Source organism: Rhincodon typus, chromosome 7 (assembly GCF_021869965.1).
Source record: "Rhincodon typus isolate 14 chromosome 7, sRhiTyp1.1, whole genome shotgun sequence".
Classification (NCBI taxonomy): Eukaryota; Metazoa; Chordata; class Chondrichthyes; order Orectolobiformes; family Rhincodontidae; genus Rhincodon; species Rhincodon typus.
Window position 1 is genome coordinate 22938249 of NC_063338.1, and position 18974 is coordinate 22957222.

The window sequence follows — 18974 nt, forward strand, 5'->3', positions numbered from 1 at the left end:
CGGCCCTTCGCGAACCCGCTCTGCCCCGCGCACGCGCCGTGGCGTGCGATGCCGTCCATCACATCAAGAGCCCTCCGCGCCGCGCCTGCGCAGAGCCGGCAGTCTTTCCCACCCCACAGTGCCGACAATCCTCCATCACCACCCACAGCAACATTGGGGTCGGAGCATGCGCGGTGACGGCGGCCCGGCCCCCCTCCATGGCGGATGTGTTGGAGTGAAGACGAGGTTGAGTAGACTCGTTCCGGTGTTTTCGCCGCTGTCTGTCTGTCCGGCTGTGGCCTCTGTCCCGCGCACTCGCTGCCTCTCAGCTTGTGGGAGCTGCCGCTCCCGGGAGGAGTGGTTGGGGGGGGAGCGGGAGGGGTTTGGGCAGGAGGTGGTAGGTAGGTAGGTAGGTAGGTGTTGGAGTGGGGGAAGAGAGTCAGAGAGAGACGATGGGGAGGCGAGCTGAGCCCCCACCAGGCGCTTATTAAGTGAAAGTTGTAGCGCAACAAAATGGCGAGAAACTATCGAAGGGGGAGGAGTTGGCTGCTACCTGGCTGTGTGGCTGGGCCTCTACCAACGCCACACACCACCACCCGCCCCCGACATCCATCCCCCCTCCCTCCTCCACAATGCGCGCAATGTCATTGCTGCATGTTAAAAGAAAGGGACATTTTAAAAATATTAACTACCATAAATCAATATTTAAATCAGTGCCCGTGCAAAAAATGGTGCCACCTCCCTTTCTCCAGCAGGTAGTGTGGATTTTCACTGTCAGCTCGTGGGATGGTGCAGTCTAGTTGATCCTTCCGAAAAGCTCAGGCCACGTTTTATCTTTTAGGGATGTCACCAGTCAAATGCCATAGAGTAGGGTATTGAACTGTAATCCTAAAATTTGCCAGATGACGTCTGTCCCTCTGAAGCAAAACTTTGACACAAAAATATGCTTTTGACACAAAATATGCATAGTTGGTAGAATGTAAATCTTGAAACACTGGTTAAAATTTTAAATCCATAATTAAAAACATTAAAATTGAAATATTTCCACGCTAAACCAGTTGCGTTGCCAGTTCTTAAAAGCTTTTGGAAGAGTTCCAGTAATGAGGTTTCATTAAAATGCCTCAATCATTTAGTTAAATAATTTAGATGGAAGAATTTAATGCGATGGGGATTAAGAGGAAAAAGTCCCTGAAATGGTTACTGATGTGAGGAGGAGGTATTTATAATAAAGCACCAAAATATATCACAGGCAGGTTTTGTTTCAACAAATGTCTTATTTACCAAAGACAGTTAATGCCTTGCTTAATTGAATGTCTGGTATGATTGTGTGATTACACATTTGTGCACCTGTTTGTTCTTTGTTTATAAATACTTGTGAAAATATTTTTACTTTTTCCATAAAATTAACGTTGCTGAAAATAAGCAACATTATACAAGTGCTTTCAAGCTGAAACATTTGGTTGTTTGGTAGGGTCCTTTTAGGTTTTCATATTTCTGAAAAGTTTTGTGATAAAGCTGCAATGTTGTATGTTGATATAAACTGCATCCAATTCTCGTGCTATTATGATTTTTAATCTTAGATTCCAAATTATATTTCTTCAAGGTAGCACATTCAAGGTATCACCTAGGAACCAGATGAAACTACTACAGGGAGGCTTGTCTTGATTTAATCCTTGGAGAGATGAAACTAAAACAGGGAAACTTTCTTGATTGCCCTTTGGAGCAATGCCTGATATTCATAATCCACAACATTGTGGTTGACATTGGAGACTCAGCATGTGAAGAATCATATACCTGTGTCAGGTCATGTATTTGTGCATGTGTCCTAACCACAACGTGGCACAGTCTGCTGAGTCTCTGACGTATGAATTTCTGTAGGATTTTTGGTGTAGGGCTGTTAAAGTGCCAATCAAAAATAAATAAACTCAAGGGAGATCACGTTGTTCTTGCTCACTTGGGATCAAATGGCTTTGTAAAATTCTGATGTGCTTGAAATACCAATTCTAGTATGTAAAGAAACACTGAACTCCAGATAAATTTTAGGAAAATGTGTGAGATAATGAGCACAAATTACTGTATCAAACTTTTTTCTAGGTGTTATGTCCCTACAGTACTTCACTCTAAATCTTATTCCAGCTGAGAAGCCAGTAGCCTTTTTATTTTGAATGTATATGGCTTGATAACCTTATTTCTATTCTTCGCCTATTCAATTCCCATGTGAGTGGGGAGGATGTTCCAAAAGGACATGGCTAATTTTAAGACCCCTCAGTGAAATGGTGACCCAACCTTGAGTATGCTTGTCAGTTGTTGTAGCTATTCCATTTAGTATTTGTTCCACCAAGTAACCCGGTTTTCTATGCCAACATATTTTAAATGCCACTGTAAGTGTCCGTCAGACATTTTGCAATGGAAATGTATGAAATGTTATCACCTTAATAAAATGTGCTTGTTTATAATCTATTGCACTGTAGTAAAGGTTCTTTTTCTTTAAAAATAACTAATGAACAGTGAGCTATCATGAACATGGTTTTTGTTTTTTTTTGTTTGAAACTGGGAGTATTATTAATGTTGAGAGCTAGTTGATGCAAGTTACTTGGGTGCTACCAGGGAACTGAACTAATTTGAGCAGAGATGTAGTATGTCAGCTAGGAGAAGTTGTAAAGCCTTAAGTGTGGGAGCTAATGTAATGTTAAGAAATAGCTGTTAACCTTGGACATTCACTTCCAACTGTGTTAATTTATCTTAGAACATGAAGCTTTGTAACAGCAAACTAATTACCATGATACTGACTGCTTTAACAAATCCTTGGTGATCATTCTGAAAAAAATCTTGTGTGGGATCTTATAATATTTATTTGACAGTCATTTTAGAAACTTCAAATTGCAAGTAAATTTTTGCTTGAAGAAATTGTTACGTATACCGTTGTATTTGTTATACTACCATAAATTCCAATCAATACAAAGGTGTCCTCATGGCTGCAAATCCAAAATAGTGTCTCTTGTGTGACTGGAGCATATTTGAATATAAAATATTTGTGCCTCCTGTCATTGTTCTTGATAAGTGTTTGCTTGAGGGGTGTGATAGTGGAAATTATCATATCTGTTTCCCAAGTTTCCTGGGAAGTGAGATCAGAGGCACCGTGCTAATCTAATGCATTTCAGTGTAGATCATGAGATGTTATACAGGGGTGGGGAGAAAATCAATGAAAGAGACTCTGATTGTTCTTGCCCACTTTTCAGTGACCAGATTCAATGCATTATTTTGTGTTATCTAGGATTTTGTTGGCTACCATCTGTGTCAAAATGGGACACTAGAGACCAAAAAATGCTGAAGATGAATAACTTAAACTCTTTATGTAATTTTTGCTTCTGGTTGCAAACCAATTTTCTCACTTTAACCACAGCAAGCATTTTATAGTTTTGCTAACATCCAACGTGAAGGACTTTTATTAAAGAGTACATACTGGAGTAGCTAATGATGCTATATTCGATTGTATTTTTTCAGAGGAGCTGAAATAAAACACATGCATGACAAGTTGAGCATTTGGATTGAGGAATGAATTTGTTTTAAAGAATAAATCTACTGATGGAAATCAATGAAAATTTGGACGTTTTTGTTATAATGTTCTTCGGCCCTCTATTGGCAATGTTATGTAATGGAGAACTGTTTGACAGTTCAACATTTTTTTTTAACCACAGCCTTGTTTGCTTCTGTTTGTTGCCTCTGTCCTTTTGAACATCCTCATTCATTCTAATGATCATTTCATTAGGAGCAAAACAGAAAACAATCAGGTTTGAGAGCGTCTGTCAAGAGAGAAATAAAGTTAATGTTTCAGGTTACTGGCTTTCACCAGAGATGCTAGCTGTTTTCTGATAACCTTTCCATATGGCAATTTTTCATGAATAAATCTGGACAGTGAATATGGGCAAGCAAAATATCGCAGCTAAGGTTGTGACCCTGTTTTCATCCAGAAAGCACACATGAACTTTCTGAGATAATCATTCTTCCCCATTGCAACAATGACTACACTCTAACAGTACTTCGGAAAACTGCTTTGAGACATCTGGTTATGAAAAGCACGATATCTTTTTAGAGGTGTTGTTGTGAAAATCAACTGAGGAAAGATAACAGAATAACTTTTATTAAACAAGAAAAATGATACATTTCGGCCAGAGTGAAATATCTTGTGGCTGTTGTAAGCAGAAAGTACATTGTATAATGTTTCATTTAATATTTCTACTTGAGAGGGGCACATCATAAGTTTTAAAAAAAAAAGCTGTTTAGTGACATTTTACCATGTTGTATTTATTCCAATTTGTGTACATAATTTTTAATTAGTAAATAACTGGATTTGGCTTTTGATGTTAAAACTCGGGCTGCTTTGGGGGAATGATACCTTGGTCATATTTTTGTTAGTTGGCATTTGGATGCTGAGGATGAAGTGGCTTCATCTATTCATGAGCAGGCTATTAGGAAAGGAATGCTGTGTACTAATTATAGGAAGAGAATGCAGTACAGTTGTACTGGTGCTTTCTGCTTACTAGTACACTGGTGGAGAGGCTTGTTTTTTGTTGTTTAGGCTATATCTATGAGTTTGGAGTGAATGTCTAAATATTCTTATAACCTACTTTTTGTGCTGTTGATATTCCAAAGTGCGATTGCAGTACAAGTCAGAATGAGTGAGTTTAAAATTGTAAGTGGACTTATCAGAAATACTTCTTGGTTAGTTATCTTTAAAAGACAAAATTATGTCCAATATACAGGAAATAAGTTTGTGTCATGCTCTAGTTTTGAGTCACATTTGTCAGTTATACATTTGGAAGAGAACATATAGATGTAGGATAGTACAAACAATTGGTCTGGCTTGTTGTAGTGTACTTGTGTTGCGGATCACGGATGCATTATGCTTCTAAGAAGAAAGCTTCGTATAACGTCTGTGTATCTATACTCCGGACTCATCAGGCATTTAATTTTGCACCATCCAAAGTTCAAAATAATATTCCAATAAAATTTCTGAGACCTTTTTAGAACCAGTGTGGTACAGCAATTGTAGTTCTGCCTCAAGTAAAGCTAAACTCAAAAATTGTTCCCCCTAGAACTTGATTTACTTACCTCGCCTAATGCACTGGGGACAGGACTTCAAATTTCACTATGGAAGCAAGTGGAACTAGTGTTCTGTTAATAAATTTGGAATATGAACCTAGTTTGAGTAATGGTGACTATAAACCTACCATCAATATTTGTGTAACTCTGTATGGTTCACTACTTTTTTAGGAAGAAATTTGATCCTTAGCAGGTCTGGCCAACAGGCGATTCTTATCAGTCCTTTTGAAATGGCCTTGCGAGCCACTTTAAGGGCAGCAAATGCTGGCCTTGCCAATGATGCCCACATATCAGGAAAGAATTTTTAAACTATGTTTAGTAACGACACAAAGAAATTTGGTCTAAACGTGCCATAAATGGATGTAACTGAACAGCAAATTTTCACAGGGAACATACTTGGAAGTTTGCAAGATAGAGACCTTCACTGAGTGAATGAGTAACTGAATTGGATATAAGATAAATAGAGAGCAAAACTTGGTAAATGCTTATTAAACAATTATTTTAAATTCTGTACTTGAATCATAAAGTATTGAGAGAGGATATTTCTTTTTACAATGTAATTTTTTTGTAATGTTGTCAGATAACCGGTACAGAGAAGATTCAAGACATTGTAAGGGAATTGGACAATTAAGTGGATTGGCTAACGAACAGTGAATGGATTTTAGTGTAAGTAAATGGTAAGAAAATACAAAAGTACAGGACACATGAAAACACCTTCAGGTATTTTTTGATAACACACAAACATGAACAAATGATTTTCAGCCAACCACATTCATTCCTTTCAAGCATCATGTACCTTCAGCTCAGTCTGGTGTGGAAGTGACCTGCAAACTTGTCTGTTCTTGGTACTTCCGCGCGCGCGCACACACGCGCGCACACACACGTATCTTAAGTTTTGTTTTTTGCACTTAGAGGACCAATTCTCCATCTCTGACACTTTCATTTATGTCCATTTTACATTTCTTCGACATTAACAACCCTTTTTGTCATTTGCAATAGGCGTCCTCCTCTGTCAAAAGCCTATAATAAAGAAATATTTTCCTTAGAATCCGTACAATGTGGACACAGGCCATTCAGCCCAACAAGTCCACACCAACCCTCTGAAGAGCATCCCACACAGACCCATCCCCCTACTCTGTCCCACTAACCTTGCATTTCCTAAACCTACCCTACACTTCCTGGAACACCATGGGCAATTTAGCACGGCCAAGCCACCTAATCTGCACATTTTTGGACTGTGGGTGGAAACTGGAGCGTCCAGCGGAAACCCATGCAGACACCGGGAGAACGTGCAAATTCCATGCAGACAGTCGTCCGAGGGTGGAATCGAACCCAGGTATCTGGTGCTGTGAAGCAGCAGTGCTAACTGCAGATGCTGCCAGACTTGCTGAGTTTCTCCAGCTTTGTGTTCAATATGTTTGATGTGAAATGATCCAATTTGGATTTTTTTTTAAAATCTTACATTCTTACTTTAATTGTTCTGCTCTGTGTCAACTCTTTAAACTATTGAACATTTGGACTAAATAATTTTGAATGCTGACGACAGAAGAGACTTGACACAACCTATGACATATGGATTGAATAGAAGGGACCCAAGAATAAAGCTCTAAATAAGAATTTTTCCAATTTGATTATCATCATATAATTTTAAAGGATACAATGGCCTCCATACCATGTCCACATAACCATTGATACGTGAACCTTGATGGTGGATATCAGAAAACAATTCCATTGAGAGGACATTCCATCCAAATTCTTCCAACTTTTTGTCTTGCATCTTTAACTCACTTGCTTTCAAGAGGGAACTCTGTTCAATCAAGGAAGGTATATTGAGATTTTGCTAGCTATCTGTATTCCAGAAAGTCAAGCTAGGCAATTCCTAATCTGTGCTCAGTTTTGGACTGAACTGTAAGATGAAGTTAATTCCCCTAATATTTCAAGTTCTTTGTCTTATCTGTATCTAAAAAGATAAAAATGCTTTCAATTTTTATTACCTTTCACAGTTTTAAAAAAAAAAATATATCTTGTATGTGTTATGGGATTATCTTTATCTGACCTCTGAATTCCAGTGTATATTTAAATATTTCACTTAGCTATGATCCTTTAGATTTCTTTATTCAGTCATTTTGTATTGTTTTCACTTTTTATTTCAGTGGTTATTTCTGAGATGGCAGAAGATGTCAGTGAAGGTGAGATTGGTATTGAGAGAAGTACTACATTATTGGGACCAAATGCTGATATAAATGAGGATTCTGAAGCAGAACATCAAGTTTTCCAGGTATGATTGTGAACTAGACAAGAAACATATTTAGTCAAAGTAGATACGGATGGAAACATGCAGTAGGTGAATCAACCTGTGCAGAGGGAACTAACTTAAATGTTTTGGGGCAGACTTTTCTTTGCAAAATTTGAGCAAATGTTGAAATATTCTGTTGTTGAAATACTCTGTTGCAGGAATACAAACATGGTAGTATATCCCAATACTGCTGTACAAGTGATCACTTTGATATTTGTGTGCATTGCTAGTCCTTTAAATTTTTTGTCAATCTCCCTGGTAAGTTCCTCAGATTGCCACTTGATAGCTACCACCCCATGATGCAGCTGAGTTTGAGGTCTATTCATGTAGGTACTGTGTCCACAGTTAAGTTAAATATCCAGCTAGATTACAAGTTTGCAATCAGACTTTGAGACTGTCATTCTGATGTTATTGAACTATCTCTGCTTGCTGTTGCTGAAATACCAAGACACTTAAACTCCGCTTTTATACTTTCTTAACCTTTGAAGCAATTAGCCTGGATAGATGATGGAGATTCTGCGTTTGGAAGGAATGATCCAATCACTGTCATTCCTATCACAGTTCACATTACCGATGACTCTGCTACTTCTCAGAATCCGACAGTACAGGTGTCCCAGCAAGCACCAACTCTGTCTACTGCGCCGTTTCAGCTGATGGATCAGAATGGACAGCCGATCCAGTATGAACTTCAGTCACTGGGGGATACAAATGCACGCATGGTTAGTAACAGCACTATATGAAAATTATAGAAATCATGTATGTTTCTCATTACCTTGTGCAATAATCCTGTTTATTGCTGAACTCAAACTGCCACATGGTGATGTATAATAATCACAAAATGTGTCATTTTTATTCTCAGTTTAAAATTCTGTGAAGAAAATTCAACAGGTAACGAATTGAAGAACTGACAATTCAGTATGATAAATTCTTAGATTGCATCTAGCTTACAGTAGGGTCTGGTAATCCTTACAGCATACATCACAGAACTTTCTATCCAAAGATTTGAACATGGATTTGAATAAGAGCGTTGTAGTGAATGTGACTGCTTAAACTTATACGTACCAATGCTCTGGGAATTGAATGACTTAATAAGTGTAACTGACAACAGGAATTTGTCTTGAATCATAATATGCAATATACAGTATGGACCATATGCTGTCAACAATAATAGTTTAATTTGCAGGTGTATGTAAACTGTAGATTTACACACTTGTAAATTTTGACACACTTTAAAAATAATTGTTTAATCAATCTTCGAAATTAAGAGATTTGAGCCTTGGGAAGAAGAACCTGAAGGCAAAATTTCTTTAACAAAACTGATGCATTGCAAAGTCACGTGATCACCTTTCATTTAACTATATTCCACTAATCTGAGATAATCTTTCTTTTACTTATTTTAATCCATTATGTTTGACGTGGGTTTTTTTTTAAAAATTCCTTCACAGGTTGTGGGCATGATTGGCCAGGCCACCATTTGTTATCTATCCCTAATTAACCCAGAAGGCAGTTAAGTGCTAACCACACTGTTGCTCCTCTGGAATCACATGTAGGATGGCAGTTTCATTTCCTAAAGAACAGTAGTGAACCAGATGGGTTTTTCTCTGATAGTAGGCAATGTTTTCATGGTCATCATTAAACTTTTAATTCCAGATATTTATTGAATTCAGATTCCACCATCTGTGGTGGCAGGATTTAAACCTGGATGCCCAGAACATTAGCTAAATTTGTAGATTAATAGTCTAGCGATGTTACCACTAGGCCATCACCTCCATGGTGATTTACCAAACTTGCTATCATTGTCTCTTTATCGCTTTGGTTTTAGGACTTTAAGTTCTCCTTTCTAGAATTATTGAGGTATTTTTAGGAAAAAAGTTTCACAAATTTTTCAATTCTTGCTTTTAAGTCTTCAATTTTGGCTGACAAGTTTGTAGCTATTTACTTTGTATTGTTTATATTGTCTTGAATTATGGCTTGGGCAGGCATGCCTTCATCAGGGTCGTTTTAGTCATAATCTGCATTAACTACAACAGTTCCTCACCAATTAATGAGGTCCAGTGGGAAGGGGTAAATAGCAGTGAGAAAGAATATATAATGAAAAGCATATTCCCAAGGGCACATTCTCAGTGCAATTAAAATGAAAGCATAAAATGCTCAAATTACTCAAGTTCAGGGAGGTGGGGATTATTCCCTATGGAACACTCAGTGACCCCTAATGCCACTTTGCTGCTCGAATGCAGAAAATGCAACATCTGCCCATTTCCCTCTTCCCATCCTATCTAGAGCCCTGAACTCTGATTTTTGGTGGATAAAGGGATTTGCCTGTACTGCTTTCAATTCAGTATGTATTTCTTTTTCTGCTGATGATCCTGTCTCTTTTATATTGGCATAGCCAAGCATAGATTGGGTGACTACTTTTGCAGAATGTTTTTCTTTAGTCTGCAAGCATGTCCTCTATCATTGTGGTTGTTTAGCTCAGTTGTTGGATGGCTGGTTTGTGATGTAGAGTCATGCCAATAGCATTGATTCAATTCCTGCACTGGCTGAGGACTCTTCTCAACGTCTTCCTTTGCCTGAGGCACAGAGACCCTCAGGTTAAACCACTACCAGTCATCTGTGTCTGAGAGAGCCGACCTATGGTCTGGTAAGACTGTTGCAACCTTTATCTTTTTGTTTGCGTATACCATCTATTATTTTAATTTTCTGCAACACTCCCGCACTGACACATCTGTCCTTGGCCACTGTTCCGATGAACCTTTATGTATGCTTAGGGATTAGCACTTTGTATTTCAGTTAGACACTTCACAATGTATGAACTCTTGAGTTCAACAATTTTCTATTAAAACCTTTGTCCGTTTTGTTTTGGTTTACAACTGTTGTTAATAATTGTGTTTTTCCATTTTTGAGTTCTTCTCGATCAATCTTTTATTTAATTTCTCCCGTCATCCCTTTTGTCTTGCACCATCACCCCTCTTGTTCTCCCCTGCCTTTTGACCCAATCTCAGATCTTCCCTTTCACTCTTCCATGGTCAACTTGTATAGTCTCTGCACGAGAACCAATTAACCTAATGCTTTTGAAATTTGATATTTTGTCAACAACTCTTTCTACAAATGCTGCCAGACCTCCTGAGTATTACTAGCAGTTTCTGTTCATTTTTCACATTTCCAGCAGTATTTTGTTTTTATATCAGAGTAATTGACATAATGTTTTTTTGGAATCTTGATTATAAAAGTATTTGATTAATCTCTAAGCAATGAGACCTTGGGATTCATCTTGGTAAAACACACCAGAATGGACAAAAATTGTGTGGTTGGAATTATGTATCGGATGCACTGGTAAATTATAATTTGACATACACACTTGGTACGGTCAGATAGAAAGGAGAAGGATGCCGCCTAATGGTGGTCATGCATTAGCACCTGTAAATTTTTTTAGAGTTCCTATTTTGCAGTCGTCTTTTACAGTACCTGGACCGGTCTTAATACTTCTAAAATAGTACTGATCCTTTTTCTGTCAAAAACGTGTTGCAGGCTAGTTGTAAATTTATACCAGATCATATTGCTGTCATTTGACTTCCAAATGGTCCTGGACTGGAAGTCACCCCATTACTTTCCCTTGACCTTCGTCATTTTTTTAGGCTCAGTTCTTCATTCCTGATTAATCTTATGTTTCTGTCAATTTAGGTCATTTTTACCTATCTGTGGGTTATTGACCACTTAAACTGGATGAAAGAATAATATCCTTCATTGCTTGCAGCCTTTGGGTAAATAATTAAAGTGGTAGCAAAGATCATCTAATAAATCAGGTGCTAGGGCATTGGTTTAGAGTCAAGGAAATACACAGCAAGGAAAGAGACCTTTCGGTCTAACTTGTCCATATCAACCAAATATTCTATATAAATCTAGCTCCATTTGCCAGCAATTGGCCCATGTCCCTCTAAACCCTTCCTATTTATATACCCATCCAGATGCCTTTTAAATATCGTAACTGTACCAGCTTCCACCACTTTCTCTGGCAGCTCATTTCCATATGTGTATCACCCTCTATGTGGAAAAAGTTGCCGTTAGGCCCCTTTTATAACTTTCCCCTCTCACCTTAAACCTATGCCCTCTAGTTTGGACTCCCCACCCTGGTGAAAAGACCTTGTCTATTTGCCTTATGCCTGCCTTTCATGATTTTATAAATCTCTATAAGGTCACCCCTCAGCCTCTGATGCTCCAGGGAAAACAGCCCCAACCTATTCAGCATCTCCCTGTAGCTCAAACCCTTCAATCCTGGCAGCATCCTCAAATCTTTTCTGAACGTGTTCTAGTTTCCCAACATCCTCCCTATCAGAGGGAGACCAGAATTGCTCGCAATAGTCCAAAAGTGGCCAAACCAATGTCCGGTACAGCCTCAACATGACCTCCCAACTCCTATACTTAATGCAATGATGAATGAAGGCAAGCATACCAAATGCTGCCTTCACTATTGTATCTACTGAAAAGCTACGCAGGCCTCACCAATGGATTGCTGCCTACTGAATTGAATGTAATTCATCATTTTAAAACTTAAGACTTGTTTGTAATTATGTTAAATGGTCACCTTTAAATTCTTCTCTGCTGTTCCTAATGAACAGTAGATTATCAACTTTGTGGTTTCTGCTATTTCTCCCATATGGATTACGAGCAAAAATAGGCCACTTGGCCCTTTAATCTGCTGTGCCATTCAATTAGATCATGGCTGATCTGTTTCTTTTGAATTCTGCATTCCCCTCTACGTCGATAATCTTTGAGTTCCCTGTTGAACAAGAATCTGTCTACCTCAGCCTTGAAAATATTCAATGTCCCTGTCCCAACTCACTTCTGAGGCAGAGTTCCAAATGCGCATAACCTTTTAGATGAGAAAATTATTCGTCATATCTCTCCTAAAAGGGCAACCTTTAATTTTAAAACAGTGCATCTTAGTGCAAGGCATCCACATTGTTAAGACCATTCAGGATCTTATGCCCTTCAAACAGGACACCCTTCATTCTTCTAAACTCCAGTGGAAACAAACCCACCCTATCAGCTCATTCCAGATATTGGTCTAGTGACTACTTCTGAATGTATTTACATCCAGATTTTTGCCCTCATTCGACTCATCTATATTAGTTTCCTTCCTTATCTTCGCAAGTACTTTCCTACTTACGTTGTGTCACCTGTAAACTTAGCCACCATGCCTTTGATCCTCTTTATGTAAGTCATTGATATAAGTTATAAAAAGTTGAGGGCTGTGCATAGATTGTTGCGGGGTCCCACTCGTCACTTCCTGCAATCTGAAGACCTATTTATGCATACTTTTTTCTGCCAGCTAGCCAATCGGTGAGGAGAGGCGACAACAGCTCCTCCACAATAATCCTCAGCACTGGTGCACTGCAAGGCTGCATACTCAACCCCTTACTATACTCTTTATACACTTACGAACAAATTCAGCTCTAACTCCATTTACAGATTTGCTGATGACACCGCTGTGGTGGGTTGGATTTTAAGCAACAACAAGACAGAGTACAGGAAGAAGATTAGACACCATAGTGGCATGATGTAAAGACAACAATCTCTCCTTTGATGTCAGCAAAACGAAGGAGCTGGTTGTCGACTTCAGGAAGCGAAGTGGAGGACGTGTCCCTTTCTATATCAATGGTGTTGAGATGGAGGTGGTAGAGAACTTCAAGTTTCTAAGAGTAAATGTCACAAACGATCTATCCTCGTCCAGCTATGTTGACGTTGCAGTCAAGAAATCACACCAATGCCTCTGCTTCCTCAGAAGGCTAAGGAAATTCAGTATGTTCACAATGACCCTTACCAATTTTTATAGTTGCACCACAGAAAGCATCCTATCTGGATGTATCACAGCTTGGTTTCACAACTGCTGTGCCCAAGACTCTAAGAAACAGTGGAAATGTGAACGCAGCCCAGTCCATCATGAAAACCAGCTTTCCTTCCGTTGACGCCATCTATACTTCCCGCTGCCTTGGAAAAGCTGCTAACATCATCAAAGAACCCTCCACCCCGGATATTCTCTCTTCTGTTCTCCTCCTCTGGGCAGAAGATACAAAAGCTTGAAAACATGTGCCAACAAATTTTAAGAACACCTTCTTCCCTACTGTTATCAGACTTATGAACGGACCTCTCATTAGAGTTGAACTTTCTCTGCACCTTCGCTGTAGCTGTAACACTGTATTCTGTATTCTGTTCTGTTAACCTGATGTACTTACGTAAGGTACTATTTGTCTGGTTAGCACACAATACAATACTTTTCCCTGAATCTGAATACTTGTGACAATAATAAATCAAATCGGTACGTCAAGTCCTATGCCTTCGGTTCCTACTTTGCACGATAACATTTTATGTAACGCCTTGTCAAATGCCTTCTGAACTGTGTGGTTGGTTTGCTCACCAAGCTGGTTCATTAGTTCGCAGACGTTTCATTACCCTGCTGGGTAACATCATCAGTGCAGCCTCCGATGAAGCGCTGTTGTGTTTTCCTGCCTGGTATTTAATCGCTGGTGTCTGTTGGATTTGATTACCTCATTTCCGGTTTTCCTTCGCAGTGGTGTATATGTAAGGCTAAGTTTTATGTGTTTGTTGTTGGCCTTCTTGGTGGAGAACCAGGCCTCTAGGAATTCCCGTGCTTGTCTTTGTTTGGCCTGTCCTAGGATCCTGGTGTTGTCCCGATCGAACTGGTGGCTCTCCTTATCCTTGTGAATGGAGATGAGTGAGTATTGGTCGTGTCTTTTTGTTGCTGGTTGGTGTTCATGTAATCTTGTGGCCAATTTTCTTCCTGCCTGTCCAATGTAATGTTTGTCGCAGTCCTTGCATGGAATTTTGTATAATACGTTGGTTCTGTCCACAGTGAGTATAAGGGGTCTTTGGTTTGAGTTGGCGTAGTGTTGATTTGGGTTTGTGTGCTACTCTGATGCCCAATGGTCGAAGGAGTCTTGTGGTCAGTTCGGATATGTTCTTGATGTATGGTAGTGTGATGAGTGTGTTAGGGCATGCAGCATCTTCCTGTTGTTATTCGTGTGATAGGCATCGTTGGATCCAGTTGTTCAGCTATCTGTTGTCCTTAAATACTTGGTGGAGGTACTCTTCTTTTTGGTGTAGTTCCGGGTTGGTACGGTGTAGTTCCGGGTTGGTACAGTGTGTTGTCCCTCATTTAAATAGTGTTTTCACGCACCTTCATTTGTGGGTATTAGGGTGATTACTGTTGAAATTCAGTACTTGATCAGTGTGTGTGGCTTTTCTGTACCTTCGTCAGGAATTCCCGTTTGGCCCTGCGTTTTACCATGACGTCCAGGAATGGGAGCTGTTCATTTTTTTTTCCCCCTCTTCCCTGGTGAATTTGATGCGTGTGAGTGTGTTGTTTATTAGTTGGTGCGTCTCCTCTAATTTGGTCCGTTTGATGACAAATGTGTCGTCCATGTATCAGATCCATAGTTTGGGTTGGATTTGCGGAAGGGCCATGCTTTCGAGTCTCTGCATCACCACTTCTGCTATTAGTCCGGAGATAGGTGACCCCACCTACTGAAGAACCTTCTGGAAACCCAAGTGCAGTACTTGAACAGGCTCCCCTTATCCACAGTATACCTTACACTTACTCCTTTTGAAGGATTCGAATAAATTAGTTAGACCCAATTTCACTTTCGCAAAAAGCATGCTGATTCCTCCCATTTACCTTGAGCTTATCTAAGTACTTAGTTGCAATGTCGATGATTCTAATCCCTGCCCCCCCACCGCCATGCTAGTGTCGGATGTCATGCTAATACTGGCATATTTTCATGATTAACCTTTTAGTCATTTCTGCCATTCTTTATATTCTAAATAGTCACTAGATTTGATACTGAACTTGACATAATTATTTCTTTACTTGATGCTTTCCTTAACTTCTGTGGCTAATTGTGCATGATGGATCCTCCCCTTTTAGAATTTTCCTTTATAGTAGGAAAGTACTTATCCATTTACATTTTTGCCACAGATTCCTGCTGATATATCTCCTCTAATATCCCATTTCACATCAGTTAGCTCAGCTTTCATGCCTACATAGTTGCCCTTATTTAAGTTTAAAATACTAGTCCTAAACCCAATCTTCTCATGTCAAATTGGATGTAAAGTTCAGACATGTTACAATCGCTGCTCATGAAGGTTCCATTACTCTGAGGTCAATAATCTGGTCACACAACACAATACCAAGTCTGGTATAGCCAGACTCGGAACGTGCCACTTTAAGAAACTATTTCAAAGAATTCCGTGAATTCCTCATCAAGGCTACAATTGCCAAACTAATTTTTCCAATTTATATGTAGATTGACATCACCTGTGATTATTACCATTCTTTTATCTCGAGCACCCAATATTACTTCCTATATACACACATACATTCTAGTTACTGTTTGGAGGCCTGTAGATCACTCCCATTAGTGACTTCTTTCCCCTACTAATTCTAAGTTTCATCAAAATGAATTCCACATCCTTATCTCGTGACACAAGATCATTTGTGACTATTCATCAGTCCACTCTTTAATTAGGGGTGTTACTCCTCTGGTATTACTGAGCTTTCTATTATTCTTGATTGTCGTGTACCCCTCAATATTCAGAGCCCACTTATTGACATCCTGCAGCCATGTTTCCTTAATGGCTATCAGATGATATTTATTCACTTCACTATCTGCTATCTGTTCATTTACTTTATTATTAATGCTGAACACATTCAGATACAGAGCTGTTACTTTTGTGTTTTTATCTTAATAGCATCTAGTGTAGACTACTGGTATGCTATTTGGTTTCTTTCTCTGCTTTTGTACCATTCTCTGACCTTCGTTTTTAATACTAGTGTTTTGTTTTTCTGCCTTGACTCTATCTCCTGCTTTGTTACATTTGCCTAAGCTTGATCCCTCAATCTCTTGCTTAGTTTATTGGATGTCTTCTTCCCTAGTTATGCTGGGTTGTGAGAACACCAGCATGGTTCAGGCTGTCCCAGCAGTACCTATCCAACTTTCCCAATATTAGTAACTGTGTCCTACAAACTGGAACCCACTTCTCCCAGAGATAGTAAGAACTGCCGATGCTGGAATCAGAGATAACACGGTATGGAGCTGGAGGAACACAGCAGGCCAAGCAGCCTCAGAGGAGCAGGAAAGCTGACGTTTCGGTCGGGACCTTTCTTCAGAAATCTGAAGGGCATTTCTGAAGAAGGGTCCCGACCCAAAACGTCAGCTTCCCTGCTCCTCTAATGCTGCCTGGCCTGCTGTGTTCCTCTAGCTCCACATTGTGTTGCCCCACTTCTCCCAGACTAGTCTTTGAGCCACACATTCACCTGTGCCAACTTACATGAAGCTCAGGTAGTAATTTCGATCTTCTCTCGCTATGTTTCTAAAGATGATCAAGAATTAGTATAAATTGACTCGTTATCTGCCTTTGCATTGTCATGGCATCTAGGCGGCGTGCTAATTTCACATGATCCATCCCATATTAATGGTTACTTCCAGATGATTGTTACCAGTCAGTCAGAGAATGGCCAGGTGCTGCATGTGATTCCTTCCAACCCACCCAGCGTTACTCAGGTGCTGATACCACAGGGACAGATTCTCGATGTCACAGATTCACATGGTAAGATAACTTGCTATATGTACTCTCCATCATCTGGCATTTCACATTAACACTGAGTGTGCCAGTTGTATATGCAGAAAAAAAGACCACTGGAGCCCAGGCATTCATTTCTCCATCCTTCGGCTGGGTAATTGTCCACCAAATTATACCATATAGTGCAAAGAATTGGGGATAGGGGAAAAAGTGAAAAGAAAGCAATTACGATACAACCCAATTCATTTCCTACGCAATTGCAATTTCACACAAGGAAATTGTTTTTCATTTTAATGTAATTGCTATTTTATATAAATTATATAGTCATTATTGTCCGCAATAAAATAGGGGGGAAAAAGCACAACTTGAATTTAAATTGCTTCAATTAGTGCTTGATCTAAACTTTATCACGCTGGTGAATAGCTGTCAAGCAAGTGTTATTTGTTGACAAGCCATCTTTGAAGTACAGAAGGAGAGCACTCTTATCCTAGTTGAGAAAAAGCATATCATAACTTTTGAAATAAAGCTAAATGGAGGCTAAAGGCCAAATTTGAAAGGACCAGAACGGTTATTATTAGCACATTCATTTGCCTCAGCACTATTTGATCGCAATTCTTTCAGTAAAAATAGAAACAACTATAATGCCTCAGAGCCATACAGCTTGGAAACGAACCCTTTGACTCAGTCCATCCATGCTGAACATAATCCCAAACTGAATTAGTTCTACTTGCCTGCTCCTGGCCCATATCCCTCCAAATCTTTCCTATTCATGTACTTATCCAAATATCTTTTAAGCATTGTAATTGTGCCCACATCCACTACTTTCTCAGGAAGTTCATTCTGCATGCGAACCACTCTCTGAGTAAAAAAAATTGCCCCTCATTTCTTTTTTTAGAAATCTCTCTCCTCTTTCACCTTACAAGTGTGCCCCCTAGTATTGAAATCCCCCATTCTAGGGAAAAGATACCTACCATCAACCCTATCTATACCCCTCATGATTTTATGAAATTCTGTAAGGTCACCTTTCAGCGTCCTACACTTAGGTGAAAAATCTACTGTTTTGGTTTATTTGAATATAGGAACAGATGTGGGCCGTTCAGTGCTCGAGCCTATTCTGCTAATTAATGAAATCATGGGTGATCTGTAGCTTAACTCCTTATACCTACCTTTGGCCAATATCTCGTAATACCTGTGCTTAACAAAAACTTGAGATTTAAAACTATCGACAGGTCTAGCATCATCTGTTGTAGAAGAGAGTTCCCAACCTCTACCACCCTTTGTGTAGAAGTGCTTCCTAACATCCCTCCTGAATAGTCTGGCCCTAATTTTTAGACTCTCCCCCCCCCCCCCCCCCCCCCCTCCCCCAGTTCTAGAATCTCGAAGCAGTGGAAATAGTTTCTTTCCCTACCCTGTATTTTCCTGTTAATACCTTGAAGAGTCGCAGAGATGTAGAGCACGGAAACAGATGCTTTGGTCCAACTCATCCATACCAACCAGATATCTCGAATCAATCTAGTCCCATTTGCCAGAATTGGCCCATATCCCTCTAAACCCTTTCTATTCATCTACCCATCGAAATGCCTTTTAAATGTTGTAATTATACTAGCCTCCACCACTTCCTCTGGCAGCTCATTCTAAATGTGTACCACCCTCTGCATGAAAAAGTTGTCCCTTTTATATCTTTTTCCTCTGACCTTCAACCTACGCTCACTAGTTTTGGACTGTCCCACCCTGGGGAAAAGACTTTGGGTATTCACCATATCCATGCACCTCATGATTTTATAAACCTCTATCAGGTCACCCCTCAGCCTCTGACGCTCCAGGGAATATAGCCCCAGCCTCATCAGCTCTCCGTAGAGCTCAAACCCTCTAAACCTGGCAACATCCTTGTAAAGGGATAGTAGGAACTGCAGATGCTGGAGAATCCGAGACAACAAGGTGCCGAGCTGGATGAACACAGCAGGCCAAGCAGCATCATAGGAGCAGAAAGGCTGACGTT

General features: G+C 39.7%; 2 protein-coding genes across 5 annotated transcripts in view; one reads left to right on the forward strand and one right to left on the reverse strand.

Moving 5' to 3' along the window:
• The window catches only part of LOC109937504 (collagen alpha-3(VI) chain-like), a 747545-nt gene that overhangs the window by 692177 nt on the left and 36394 nt on the right, over positions 1 to 18974 (reverse strand). The window lies entirely within an intron of this gene.
• Positions 102 to 18974, forward strand: part of LOC109935532 (calcium-responsive transcription factor) — a 51759-nt gene continuing 32886 nt past the window's right edge. The window contains exons 1-5 of one of the 4 annotated variants that reach the window (XM_020534168.2): positions 102 to 225; positions 5663 to 5748; positions 7236 to 7360; positions 7867 to 8097; positions 16882 to 17002. In XM_020534168.2, coding sequence (XP_020389757.1) covers positions 7250 to 7360; positions 7867 to 8097; positions 16882 to 17002 — 463 coding nt within the window. In that variant the 5' untranslated portion in view covers positions 102 to 225; positions 5663 to 5748; positions 7236 to 7249. Of the gene's footprint in view, positions 226 to 5662; positions 5760 to 7235; positions 7361 to 7866; positions 8098 to 16881; positions 17003 to 18974 lie in introns of those variants that run through there. The other 3 variants (XM_020534170.2, XM_048599151.1, XM_048599152.1) reach the window with 3 other exon arrangements.